The sequence below is a fragment of the Phoenix dactylifera genome, chromosome 5 (assembly GCF_009389715.1).
Source record: "Phoenix dactylifera cultivar Barhee BC4 chromosome 5, palm_55x_up_171113_PBpolish2nd_filt_p, whole genome shotgun sequence".
In the NCBI taxonomy this organism is placed as follows: Eukaryota; Viridiplantae; Streptophyta; class Magnoliopsida; order Arecales; family Arecaceae; genus Phoenix; species Phoenix dactylifera.
The window spans coordinates 4,210,889-4,223,057 of record NC_052396.1 but is presented as its reverse complement, the minus strand read 5'-3'; the positions used below and the strand labels follow the sequence as shown (position 1 = coordinate 4,223,057).

General features: G+C 36.8%; 1 protein-coding gene across 2 annotated transcripts in view; it reads left to right on the top strand.

Moving 5' to 3' along the window:
- The window catches only part of LOC103711640 (CCR4-NOT transcription complex subunit 1-like), a 33,688-nt gene that overhangs the window by 5,724 nt on the left and 15,795 nt on the right, over positions 1 to 12,169 (top strand). For both annotated transcript variants that reach the window (XM_008797877.4, XM_008797878.4), the window contains exons 12-28: positions 3,886 to 3,989; positions 4,817 to 4,911; positions 4,985 to 5,224; positions 5,767 to 5,943; positions 6,097 to 6,208; positions 6,338 to 6,435; positions 6,540 to 6,685; positions 6,790 to 6,898; positions 6,999 to 7,145; positions 8,127 to 8,174; positions 8,257 to 8,385; positions 8,493 to 8,732; positions 8,812 to 8,949; positions 9,050 to 9,135; positions 9,235 to 9,340; positions 9,455 to 9,550; positions 9,679 to 9,831. In XM_008797877.4, coding sequence (XP_008796099.2) covers positions 3,886 to 3,989; positions 4,817 to 4,911; positions 4,985 to 5,224; positions 5,767 to 5,943; positions 6,097 to 6,208; positions 6,338 to 6,435; positions 6,540 to 6,685; positions 6,790 to 6,898; positions 6,999 to 7,145; positions 8,127 to 8,174; positions 8,257 to 8,385; positions 8,493 to 8,732; positions 8,812 to 8,949; positions 9,050 to 9,135; positions 9,235 to 9,340; positions 9,455 to 9,550; positions 9,679 to 9,831 — 2,224 coding nt within the window. The remainder of the gene's footprint in view (positions 1 to 3,885; positions 3,990 to 4,816; positions 4,912 to 4,984; positions 5,225 to 5,766; positions 5,944 to 6,096; positions 6,209 to 6,337; positions 6,436 to 6,539; positions 6,686 to 6,789; positions 6,899 to 6,998; positions 7,146 to 8,126; positions 8,175 to 8,256; positions 8,386 to 8,492; positions 8,733 to 8,811; positions 8,950 to 9,049; positions 9,136 to 9,234; positions 9,341 to 9,454; positions 9,551 to 9,678; positions 9,832 to 12,169) is intronic.

The window sequence follows — 12,169 nt, the reverse complement described above, 5'->3', positions numbered from 1 at the left end:
AACCACATTGTAGTCCCATCCATTCAAAGGCCACAAATTCATAATTTCATTGCCAAATAGTTGCTCTTTGTATTGATGATCTAACAAGCTCTAGAGTGTATAACACATCAAAACTCTTTCCACAGGCTACATCTACTTCCCATATAATTGGATGCATATCCAAAGCAATTCCAAGATCATCACTGATGGAATGGTTGTTAGGAACCTGGTCATCTAATCTGTCAGGCTAATGTTGAATCCTGATTGTTGTGTGATCAAGATAGGTATTGATCTAATTAGTGGCAAATTTTCTTACAAATTTTGGATGGAGAAAACTTTTTTGCCACTGTTAATCATACGATTTTGTGGCCTTGTGGAAAGGAGCCCTTTTGCTGATTAATTTGCTCAGTTTGGCTATTAGCTTATTGATGCGGGACAGGAGATTTAGGGAAGAAGATATGAATAGAAAGGGGAGGGGAGGGAAGATCTGGAATCTACCAGATGTCAAGACAATGTTTTCATTCCCAAAATACTCTGCTAAAACAGGAGACATGGGGGTTCCATATATAGCCCTCTATGCAACTACCCATGATCCCCACAAGTGATCATGTAACTACCCATGATCCAACAACATCATGGTTCAGCACAACAGCTAAACACAGTCATAACAAGCCAGCAACTGACATAAGGACGAAAATACATAATAAATAAACGAAAATACACAAAAAAATAACACTAGGGCCAAAGTGCTATGCACGCCGGCGGCGCCTATAAACATGTAACACTAGGGCCAAAGTGCTATGCACGCCGGCGACGCCTATAAACATGCTGGAAACGGTGGTCTGTGTCCCCACCACTTATATTTGTGCGTAATGGATGAATTCTGCTCCTGTTTACGAAACACCATAACATTCTTCCTTTATCTAGACACCTGTCAAGCCTAGACAAACCTTAGAGTATTGCAGTTTTTTTTGTTGCTGCTCAACGTCAAAATGTAAATCTTTTGAAATGAATGCGATGCTACTTCAAACCATTTCCTTCTTATAATATGTCCCACTATTGGTGTCTCACAAGGTCTCGCTCATGTATCATGGAAGATGCCGATCTTAAGTTCTCGGGACTTTCCATCGATGTTCTGATGATGATCTGCACCTAGAGTTTTGAATACCATGTCTGATGTAATTGTGAAAATAGACAATAAGTGTCACTCCCTTAGTTATACTGAATTAATCAAACTGTTCATCTACTCTCATTCACCAATTTGGTGCCACGGATTTAAGTGGCAGTGGCATGAGATGTGTCAGCATATATTCTGTACTGGAAAAAAAATTAAAACAAGGATTTAGAAAGCCCTGCCTGTTCTGGATGCCAGTACTGGTCGGCATGGTGCACACCAACAGGCACCTAAAACCATGCTTTCAAAGACTCTTAAAAGGTTTTGTGTGAGAGTCAAATAGGTGCACAAGATCTTGCTTAGTTTGCATTAATTTAGCCACTCATATAGAGATATAATTAAGAATAGTTATCCTGAATATATTGGAATCCAAAACATGCTCTGAGTTTAATTTGGAGAACATGCTTCCTAAATTTTGGATTGGTTAAACTTGATGCAAAGAGAACAAGAAAAATGACGTGAGAAAGGTACATATGATCCATATCTATATCAAGTTTCACCATACTAGTGGTGTCTGTTTGTTTGTGCTAAAACTGCTCGTTAATTGGTGATTGTTTTGATGAGGAGACTGATTTGCTTTAGCTAAATTCTCTGTATGTTTTGTGCTGGCCGAAACTTATATCCATGTTCCCATTAACATGTGGTGCCTTACAATATTATGTACCAGATGCCCTATTGATCTCTTGTACTTTACTGCCAAATGGTTGATAGGATACACAATTCTTGGAAAGGTTAACTCGAATAATTGGATTGGGTTGACTCACTGAGAAGGAGGTTCTTGCTTCATACTCAAAGAGTGATTTTGGACTAAATATTGACATGCATGTGCACTAGAATATGGTGCCGACTTTTTATATTGATGCTCTTAGTCACACACTTTATCACTGTTCTCCATAATGTTGCAACTTTTCCTAAATAAATACATCCACATTCAAGAGCCTTGTGAACTCCAATTGGCAATTAGCAAAGGGCTAACTAGAGCATCAAGAATCATATTTTCTTACGAAAAGAGGCAAATGGTCTTCTGAGACCTGAAGTGGCGACATTTGTATCTTTCCATTAATAACACATCTTGGAACTCTGTATACATGCAATAATTGATGCAATTGGGCATAAGTAACACTTGTATTTGTTTAAAAGCAGACAAGACAAAAAACTGTTACACTACATTGACAACTTGCATATTATTGCTATGCAGCCAATGAAAACTTTTTTGAATGCTTTCCTTGGCTGGGTTGACAATAAATAGGGGACATAGATAGTTTGCAATATCTGAGTATGTTGTTTCATTACAATTCTCATCGAGTAATTGAATACTTCACGATACAAATTGTCTTAATGAACATACTCTTATACATGATTGAATCCTAAGTCACTAAACTTAAGAGAACAATGACATGGAGAGAGTTTAAGTGTAGAACAAACCAGGTCTTCCCAATACCTAGCATATTGTTAAAGCAGTTCTTGATTTTGTCCCTGTTGGGTCCATAATAAAAGTTAACATTCCTTTGGAGAATAGAAATTTAACAATATGGCTACCCTAAATGAGAGGGTGCATGTAATTACAGCATTTGTCTCGTGCAAGCTTGTAAATAGTTTTAGTGAATGTTATCGTGTCGAGGTATCATAATTTGAGAGGGCTAGTATAATATGCTTCTGTGCTGAAAATTAGCCTGTAGATATTGCCTTGCTGTCTGCGGCATGTCCACATAACTGTGATCGTGTTTGTGTACCATTACTGACTCACTTTGTTGGACATACTTGAACACAATGCTGTTGTATTCTTTTTATGTGCGATGACCCCATAACCATGCTATATTGCATAAGCAACATGTCTTCTCCCAGTATTTTTCTGTGGACTGATGAATTTCTATCTTACTATTCTATTGCGACTTCCTGTAGGCTATAATCTTCATCCTTATCAATGAATCCTTTACATCCTTGTAATCCTGAACAATTTTGCAAATTTGTCCTGAATTGTTCAAGTTTGACATCTCTTTTTAACTCAAATATTCCCCTTTTTTTTCATAGTGCTATACCAGACACCTTTCAACACTTCAACATGCGTCTATGTAACATTTATCGTATGCACTTGTTTCTTGCAACAAACTGATTAATAATTCGGCCTCCAACTCCTGATGGATGCAGGCATCATAATTCCGTGGTACGATAAATATGAAATATTAGGGTATCAGCTGCCTCCTTTGCTCTTAGAAGCATTGTGTTGGAGCTGCATGAGTACTTTTTTTGCATGTTCAGGAGTCCTATATAATTTAAGTAGCAGCTATGTTCCACCTTTTGCCTCAATTCCATGAAGTTAGGGTTGAATACATCCAACAGAGCAGGATTCAAGTGCCAACTGTGCTGTGCCATGCTGACAGAGATTCGGCATTGGGCATGCATGTGTGCCATGATTACCTGTGTATTGCAGGGATTGACCTGTACCACTCAGTGGCCCATTTCAGTTTGGCAGGTGTTGACACGGCTCGGTACCATTTTTTATTTTTTTTTCATTGTTTTGGCATGGCACAGCACGGTTATGTACTGCACCAGTCGCTGGCCTGCATGTCCATCAGCACCGGCACTTAAATTGCTGCTGCAGACAGTGCTTGCTATGGTTTTAGCGTTTCCAAAGTTGAGAGGCATATTATAATTAGCGTTCTTTTTTGTATGATGCATAATGCATTTGACTCACATGGACCGTGTGCATGATTTGTTTAATGACTATACAGGGAGCAGATGATATTTGATTGCATGATTGCAAATTTATTTGAAGAGTACAAGTTCTTTCCCGAGTATCCAGATAGGCAACTAAAAATAGCTGCTGTGCTCTTTGGTGAGCAATGATTATGCTGTACTTAGTATTTGGATGTTTCTTTTTGCCATGCAACATTCTCAAAATATTTTGCTTATATTTTCAGCTTTTGTTTTCATTTTGCTTGTGGTGAATTTTGACATTGTTCTATCTCAAGTGAATTTGAGTCCAAAATTTCACAAGGTTTAATAAAAATTTTTTAGTAATTAAATCCTTTTGCTTATGGTCATATATTTTTTTGATAAACTAGATGGTCTTTTATTAGTTTGTGCATGGATATGTATATCTAAAGCCATTTATCCCTACAATCAGTACTCAACGACAAACTGTAACAGTTGTTGGGACAGGAGTTTGGGTAATTTTGGTCTTCACTACTATAATCAACTATCCAGATCCCTTTTTCTATTCAATTTTCTTAGAAAAGAAACTTTGTAGCTGTTGCAAGTTTCTTTTCCATGCCGAATAACTTTTCATTCATTTATCTAGAATTAACGATTTTTTGTCTTATATTGGACAAATGTACTACCTGGTGACTGGTGAGAGTGAGGAGAGGTGTGTATATATCATAAGTAGACTCCACCTAAAAATACTACCACCTGGATTAATTCTACCTAATAAATTCTTCTGTTTAATAACTTAAACAAGCTAAGCAAGAAAACAAATGGTATTTATATGTAGTTTATGACAGATTTGATTTGAGAAGCAATGAATTCATGGACCTTCTTTGATTTATATATACCTGTATTTATTGCCACATTTCTTCTACTGTAATTGTGTGATTATAAACTTAAAAAAGTGCTCTTTCTTTGGTTCTTGTGACTCCTTGTGTGGGTCTTATACTGGCACAGGTTCTATTATAAAGCACCAGCTTGTGACTCATCTTACGCTTGGTATTGCTTTGCGTGGAGTTCTTGATGCATTGCGTAAATCTGTTGATTCAATGGTACGTAAAAATCTGGATTACTTCCTCCAGTTTAGCCTTAAAAATATGTATCTGAAAGGCTGCTTTCTTGCAGATGTTTATGTTTGGAACCAAGGCCTTGGAGCAGTTCATGGATCGCTTGGTACAATGGCCACAATACTGCAACCATATATTGCAGATATCCCATTTGCATGGGACTCATGCTGAATTGGTTTCTGCCATTGAACGGGCACTTGCAAGAACTTCGTCCAGTCTGTCAGAGTCAACTTGTGGTAACTCTCTTTCTACTGATGAGCAACAAGGTTCTGGACCAGCTTCTGTAGAAAGCGTGGAGGTATGTCTTGGAGTATCATTAATAACTGGAAGAGGTCATAATAACTTTCTGATTTGATCTGTACTGTTTTTTATTTTGCCATATGGAAAAGAACTATCATTAATAACTTGGAGAGGTCATAATAACTTTTTGATCTGATTTTTATTGTTTTATTTTTTTGCCATATGGAAAAGAACTACAAAATGCAGCTTATTTGCACAGTAAAATTTAATATAAGCTATATTTTCTGATTTTTTAAATTATTTTTTTTATAGTTCTGAGTTTTCAGTTTGCTTCTGCAGACATATGAATGCATAGGTTGGAATACTTATAGAAACAGAAAGTCACAATGACCCTTTTATCCATCAAGATCATTCAATTCATACCATGATGTCTGCAAAGTTTATAAAGTTCAAGTATTTAATGCTTGCTATAGTTATTTATTTTATTTAAAATGCTTACTGTGATCAATCAAATCCATATGTCATTCAGTATGTGAAATTACTGGATTTTAATTTCTTTCTAAGTGTTCCTTAATTACTAAAGTAGTTTGGTTTCTGCAGGCATCTGAGGCGTCATGGCAATTGATGGGATCAGCCTCCACGCAGTTGGGGCGGCAAATTTCTTCTTTGCAGCTACAAAAAAGCTCTACAATGTCTGCTAATTCAAAACCCCTTTTATCACATACTTCACAATCTGCAATTGTTTCTGCACATATTGATTCTGCTGCTAATCAAAAGGTATCAGAAGTTTTATTGGTGATTTGTTGCAGTAGTTTACTTCTATCTGCCAATTCCAGGAAGTCTAAAGTGATAAGCAATGTTCAGTTGCCTTTTCTCTTCAGTGTTTCTCTATATTCATGTATTATTGTTATTATTATATTTTTTCTCTAGGCAACTGTTTCTCAATTTTTGCAAGCCACAAATTCTCATCATTCCACTGGTGTGACAACTGCTGTTTCATCCTCCTCTAGTTTTGTACGTGCTCGAAGTATTGCACCTGCAGGTAAATTAACTTACGGACATTAACAACCATTCCCATCACCTCACCCAAATCACCGCCACCACCACAGACGTGCACCAAAAAAAAGCATGGATGCACCCAATGAATTTTAATATGTTTCACTTGCTTTAGGCATGCTTCGGCAACCTTCTTACAGCATAGGATTTGGGGCTGCCTTGAACATTGAAACACTTGTTGCAGCAGCTGAAAGAAGAGACACTCCAATAGAGGTTCTTTGTGCTTTTGTTCTTGCTATTTTGTTGCTAGTTTCATGTCTTATCACTTGTTTTGCTGCAGATTTTAACTTATTACTCGTTTCATGTCTTTGATTCAGGTTCCTGTGCCAGAAGTTCAGGACAAAATATTATTCATGATAAATAACATTTCAACTTCAAATATGGATGCTAAAGCAAAAGAATTTAGTGAGGTTCTCAAAGAGCAGTACTATCCTTGGTTTGCACAGTATATGGTGATGAAGAGGTGAAAGTGAAAACAAAATAATTAGTTGGAACATCATCTGTTTACTTCAATTGTTAATTTTATTTTACTTTGGATATGGGCGCTGATGGAAATTTTGCTTGCAGAGCAAGCATTGAACCAAATTTTCACGACATGTATTTGAAGTTCCTAGACAAAGTTAACTCAAAATCACTTAATAAGGAACTTGTTAAAGCTACTTACGAGAACTGCAAGGTTCATCACTTCAGTAGCTCAATCTGCTTTGTTTTCTTCTTGCTTTTGTTGTGGAAATGGATTGATTTTTTTAATAAATTTGAATTCATGATTCATTTAGGTGTTATTGAGATCCAATCTTATAAAGTCAAGTTCAGAAGAGCGTTCCTTGCTTAAAAATCTTGGTAGCTGGCTTGGGAAGTTCACAATTGGTAGAAATCAAGCATTACGAGCCAAAGATATAGATCCGAAAGTTTTAATAATGGAGGTAACATGATAATGCTTTATTATCTATTTCTTTTACTTTTTTTTTTTTTTGGGATCATGAATTCATACAAGTCAATTTACTTTTTTTCTTCACACTTTCATAATTTGCACCAGACAAAAGGTGTAGGACAAATGAAGCATATTCAGTTATTTGACTGAGTGTTGATTTGATTTGGTTGAATATTTTGAGAACAAGCAGAATTTTGGTTTCTCCTACTCATGGATAATGCTCTTTTTATCATTCCTACCTTTGAGATAGAAAATTGAACTACTTTGTGGTTTCTAATTGTTAGAGTTTTGAACTAGCTAATAGCGCAATGCATGGTATGCTGAATCGGCCCGTACCGGACCGGTTCGATGGCTTACCAGTACAGTTCCGCCGTGGAAACCAGTTCGCGTTGGAGCCGGAAAAAAAAGAGAAACAATGAGCGAGCGGGGGAGGGAGGGAGAAGCTGCCGCCGTGGACGCCTGCGGAGGGCGGGGGGGCTGCGGAGGTTTCGAAACAGGGGACGGGGCTTCGGCCTCCGTCGCGGCCTCTCCTCCCTCCCTCCCTCCCTCCCTTGCTCACTGTTTCTCTTCTCCTTTTCTGGCTTCGGCTGGGCTCTCCTGGTATGGGCCCGGTACCGAAACGGTACCGAACACGCTGAACCGGTCCGGTTGCCGACTGGTACGACTTTCAGTATCAGTTCAGCATACTTGGCGCAGTGGAAAGGCTGCTCCATTGTGACCTAGAGATTATGGGTTTAAAATATAGAAACAACTTCTTCACATGTTGGGGGAAGGCTACGTATATCTGACCCTTTGACCCTGCAATGGCGGGAACCTTTTGCACCGGGCTGGCCTTTTTTTATCATAGGTTGTGCATGCCTGATGTTGATAGTCCTTAGAAAATTATTTTGTTGTTGAATATTATATTTATTTCTCTTTATAAGACTTATTTTTTCTTTCTTAATCTTGCTCTTCTCATGGTTTTGCTGGTTAGGCATATGAAAAGGGATTGATGATTGCGGTGATTCCATTTACCTCTAAGGTGAGGCCACTTTCACAGGTTGAGCTGTTTTTGACCTTTTCATGTGTGACTTGTGATGTTAATATGATAGAATATACTGTAGATTCTGGAACCATGCCATTCCAGTTTAGCGTATCGACCTCCAAATCCATGGACCATGGGCATCCTTAGTTTACTTGCTGAGATATATAACCTGCCAAACCTCAAAATGAACTTAAAATTTGAGATTGAGGTATTTATTCTTTTTCCCTTCATTTTCTTTAGAATAACTATTTATGCTTTTTTAATGCAAGGATGGTATCTTTGTCAATTGTTTTTCCTTTCCTTTTGAGATTGCAGGTTTTATTTAAGAACCTGGGTGTGGACATGAAAGAAGTTATGCCAACTTCACTTCTTAAAGATAGAGTTCGTGAAGTGCGGGGGAATCCAGATTTTTCAAACAAGGATGTGGCTGCCTCCCGGCCACCAGTCATTGCTGAAGTTAACTCAGGCGTTATGCCAACACTGAGTCATGTTGAGATGCAACCTGATGTCAACAGTACATCTCATCCAGCAAGCCATCCAAATATACTGGCTCAGGTTGTGGTTTATTTGTTTTTACTGGACCATATTGATGGTTTTGTTTGTTCTTTTACATTTACTCTTTTGTTGGCTGTAGTATACTTCTCCCCATCTTGCTTCAAATACCATGGTGGAGTATGACAAAGCTGGATGTTTAATCGTACCTGAACATGTTCCTTCTGGTCAGGGACTAAGTCAAGTTACACAATCACCATCACCATTTTCTCTAAGCCAGGTTTATTTTTATTCCACTTGTTTCATTCTGTATAGGTGAATTATTTTTATCAGTATTTAGTTACCATGTTTCTTATATTATTTATCCATGTTTTTGACAGCTTCTGACAATAATTCCAAATTCTGATTCGTATATTAATATCAATCCCAAACTTAGTTCTATCGGTTCACAGTTGCAATTTCACAGGTTCTACTTCAAAAACTGCCTTCCTAGCTTAGACAATTCAATAGCCTTTTCTCTTGACTGGTTTTGCTTGTATTATGCTGTTATTTGTAACTTGCACAGAATTATTCAAGCTGCTATGGATAGGGCCATCAGAGAAATTGTCTCTCCTGTCATTCAGCGAAGTGTTACAATAGCTAGTCGGACAACTAAAGAACTTGTTCTAAAGGTTCTTTCCCTTATTTATTATTGTTAATAACTGTTCATATATTGACTTTCATTGTTAGCAAATTTGCTCCACAATTTCAGCTGAACCTTTCTGTAACCTTTGCCATAATGGTAGGACTATGCTATGGAGTCAGATGATGGTATTATATCTCGTGCGGCACATTTAATGGTTGGCACTTTAGCTGGAAGTTTAGCTCATGTCACATGCAAGGTCTCTTAACTCTCTATATATGCAATATAGAGTGCATTTTTGCTTGTAGAAATCCTGGAGAATCTTTAATTCCCTAGCAAGTTAATGTTGTGAATACACTGAAAACTATTCGGCATGGGCTTTGCCAGGAACCTCTTCGTGCTGCTCTATCAAGTCACCTTCGAAGTCTACTTCAGACCTTAAATATTACTAGTGAACGAATGGAGCAGATTATTCAGATTCTTACAACCGATCATCTGGATCTTGGCTGTGCATTGATTGAAAATGTTGCATCAGAAAAGGTTTCTTTTATCTTTTTCTTTTTTTCGTTCTCTTCTTGTGTGCCATTATTTGTTGGTGTTTGGTTGATAATCTTTCTGAAATGCATTTTGCACTTTAGATGTGCCCTTAATGTTTTTTGTTCTCATTCGGTAGAGTATCTTTTACAAATACCATATCCTTTCCCAGTTTGCTGACCAGCTGACTGGGACAAAGTTTAATTATTAAAATGTTGAGCCTCACAAGAAATGGATTACTATATATCCTTCTTTAGTTTATTTAGTAGACATGAAAAAGATAACAGTCCTCAGATGGTGAAAATGAGGGATGAAGGGTTGTATGGCTAGTGAGTTTTACTCCTTTTCTTTGGAAAACAGAAAGCTCTTATTGCATGGGATTTGGGAACTACTTGTCCATATTCTTTCATTTTCTGGTTGAACAAATGGTTAGAAAATGACATTCTGGAAAATCACTTGGCCAGGCCTATTTCTGTGAAACCAAGCAGGCTGCGAGTAATTCTTACATAGAAAGGTTCGTAGAAGGTAACTTGCTTGGCAAGTATATAATTGTTAGTGGCTTTTGTGTAGGATTAGCAGGCCAACTGAACGATTAGAACCATGAAGATTATCAATTTTCTATGTTTTTTTCCCTTATTTCAACTTGATCGTGGAGCATTTACCAATGCATGCTTAAAGTTGTATCTTATCTAGAAGAACCTTCACATGTTATTTTTTATATGTGATATCAAATTTTAAGGAGACTAGAGCACATGTCATGGTTGCCTCTTTGTACATCAGAGCCCTCTGATCCATTTATCATGTCCACGTTGGAAAACTTATGTAAGGGAGAAATTGCAACAAATGCCATAAATTTTGAAGTTGAAGCCTTCAAGCTGAAGACATGATTATATGGGGAGTTTGTGGGATGATAGCAAAGGTATATTACTCTTTTTGATCACAAATAAGTCGTCAAAACTAGCAGGAGAATTTTGTGGAGAATCTAACGATTGTGATTAACAGCAAGAAGAAGAATCTATCATTGGCCAAGAGTATATTTGATGTGAGGATGTAAAACCATTACTTGCTACTCATTTACCTAATTAAAAATTGTTCTTTAGGATCTCCTTGAAGGAAAAGTGAAGGTTTAGTTCCTTTTGCTGCAAAATAGGAGACTCGAGGGGGCTTCAATGCAGGCCAGGCACCAGGCAGATTTTCTATTTATTTATTCTATTTTCTATTTATTCATTTACTTATGGTTCAGTAAGGCTAAACCAGTAACTGCATCAAATAACTGGATGATGATTATTGTGGTGCCTAGGCTAGACATGGATTGGATTAAAATTCATCAGTGCGACCATTTTTTAATTGTCATATCTGGCTGGCCAGATTAATCTGTGAAGCAGGATAGATCTCTTGTATGAGTGTTTTTCTTTCTTTTTTTTAATGCACATGAGACAAGCTGTATAGTTAAGTGTTGATTGAAGTTAGGGGAAGATAGAAATCACATTATTTGGTGTACTTGCATTTTGACAAAGAATGGAGAAGAGAGTAGAAACTAGAAAAATAAGCAATTCTGAGCTATCATGTTAGTCTGTAAGCTACATTTGTCTTATGTAAGGTGGAGATCACTTTGAAATGTGGGTTTTATTTTTTCTTTTTGACCAAAAAAGTTGATGTTTCATCCAGGACTGATACTTCTTACATATATGAGCATATTTTACATTTGTAACCATGCATACAACGGATGGTATGGAGTTTTCTTTTCATATATCATCTCAATTTGAGTATTCCTTTTTTTGCTGCGTCATGCAGACTAATATCATTCCCGTAAATGAAAATCTTTAAGGGGCCTTCAGAATCAGATGGATCATGTTTTGGAGCATATAGAAATTTAACTAGAGTCTCGACTACGAATTCATCACTTACTATAACTCATTAGGCTTTATCATGAGTAACAACAATTTCCAGTTTGATATAATTGGGTCAGCAATTATTTGTTATGCTATTGTAATTGGAGCAAGACTACTTTGCCAGATATCATTTATTTTTTTTATTTAATATATTGGATTATCTTAATGTTCTTGTTACTCTAATATTTCGAATTCTTTTGATTCTGTAAGATCTGTTTGAATGTGTCATGGTCAGTGGTCTAGCATGCATGTCCTGCTTCTATCTTAATATTGCAGCGTAAAACACAATTATTTCTGACTTCATATTCTGTATTAACAGGATTTGTGATGGAATTGTACTTTTGAGTAACTAGTCATTAAAAATCTTATAAAAAAATATCACTTTGGTGGATCATGATTTTATTGTCTCTTTAATATCTTAATTTCTTTTCATTCATTCAAATCTTTTTTGC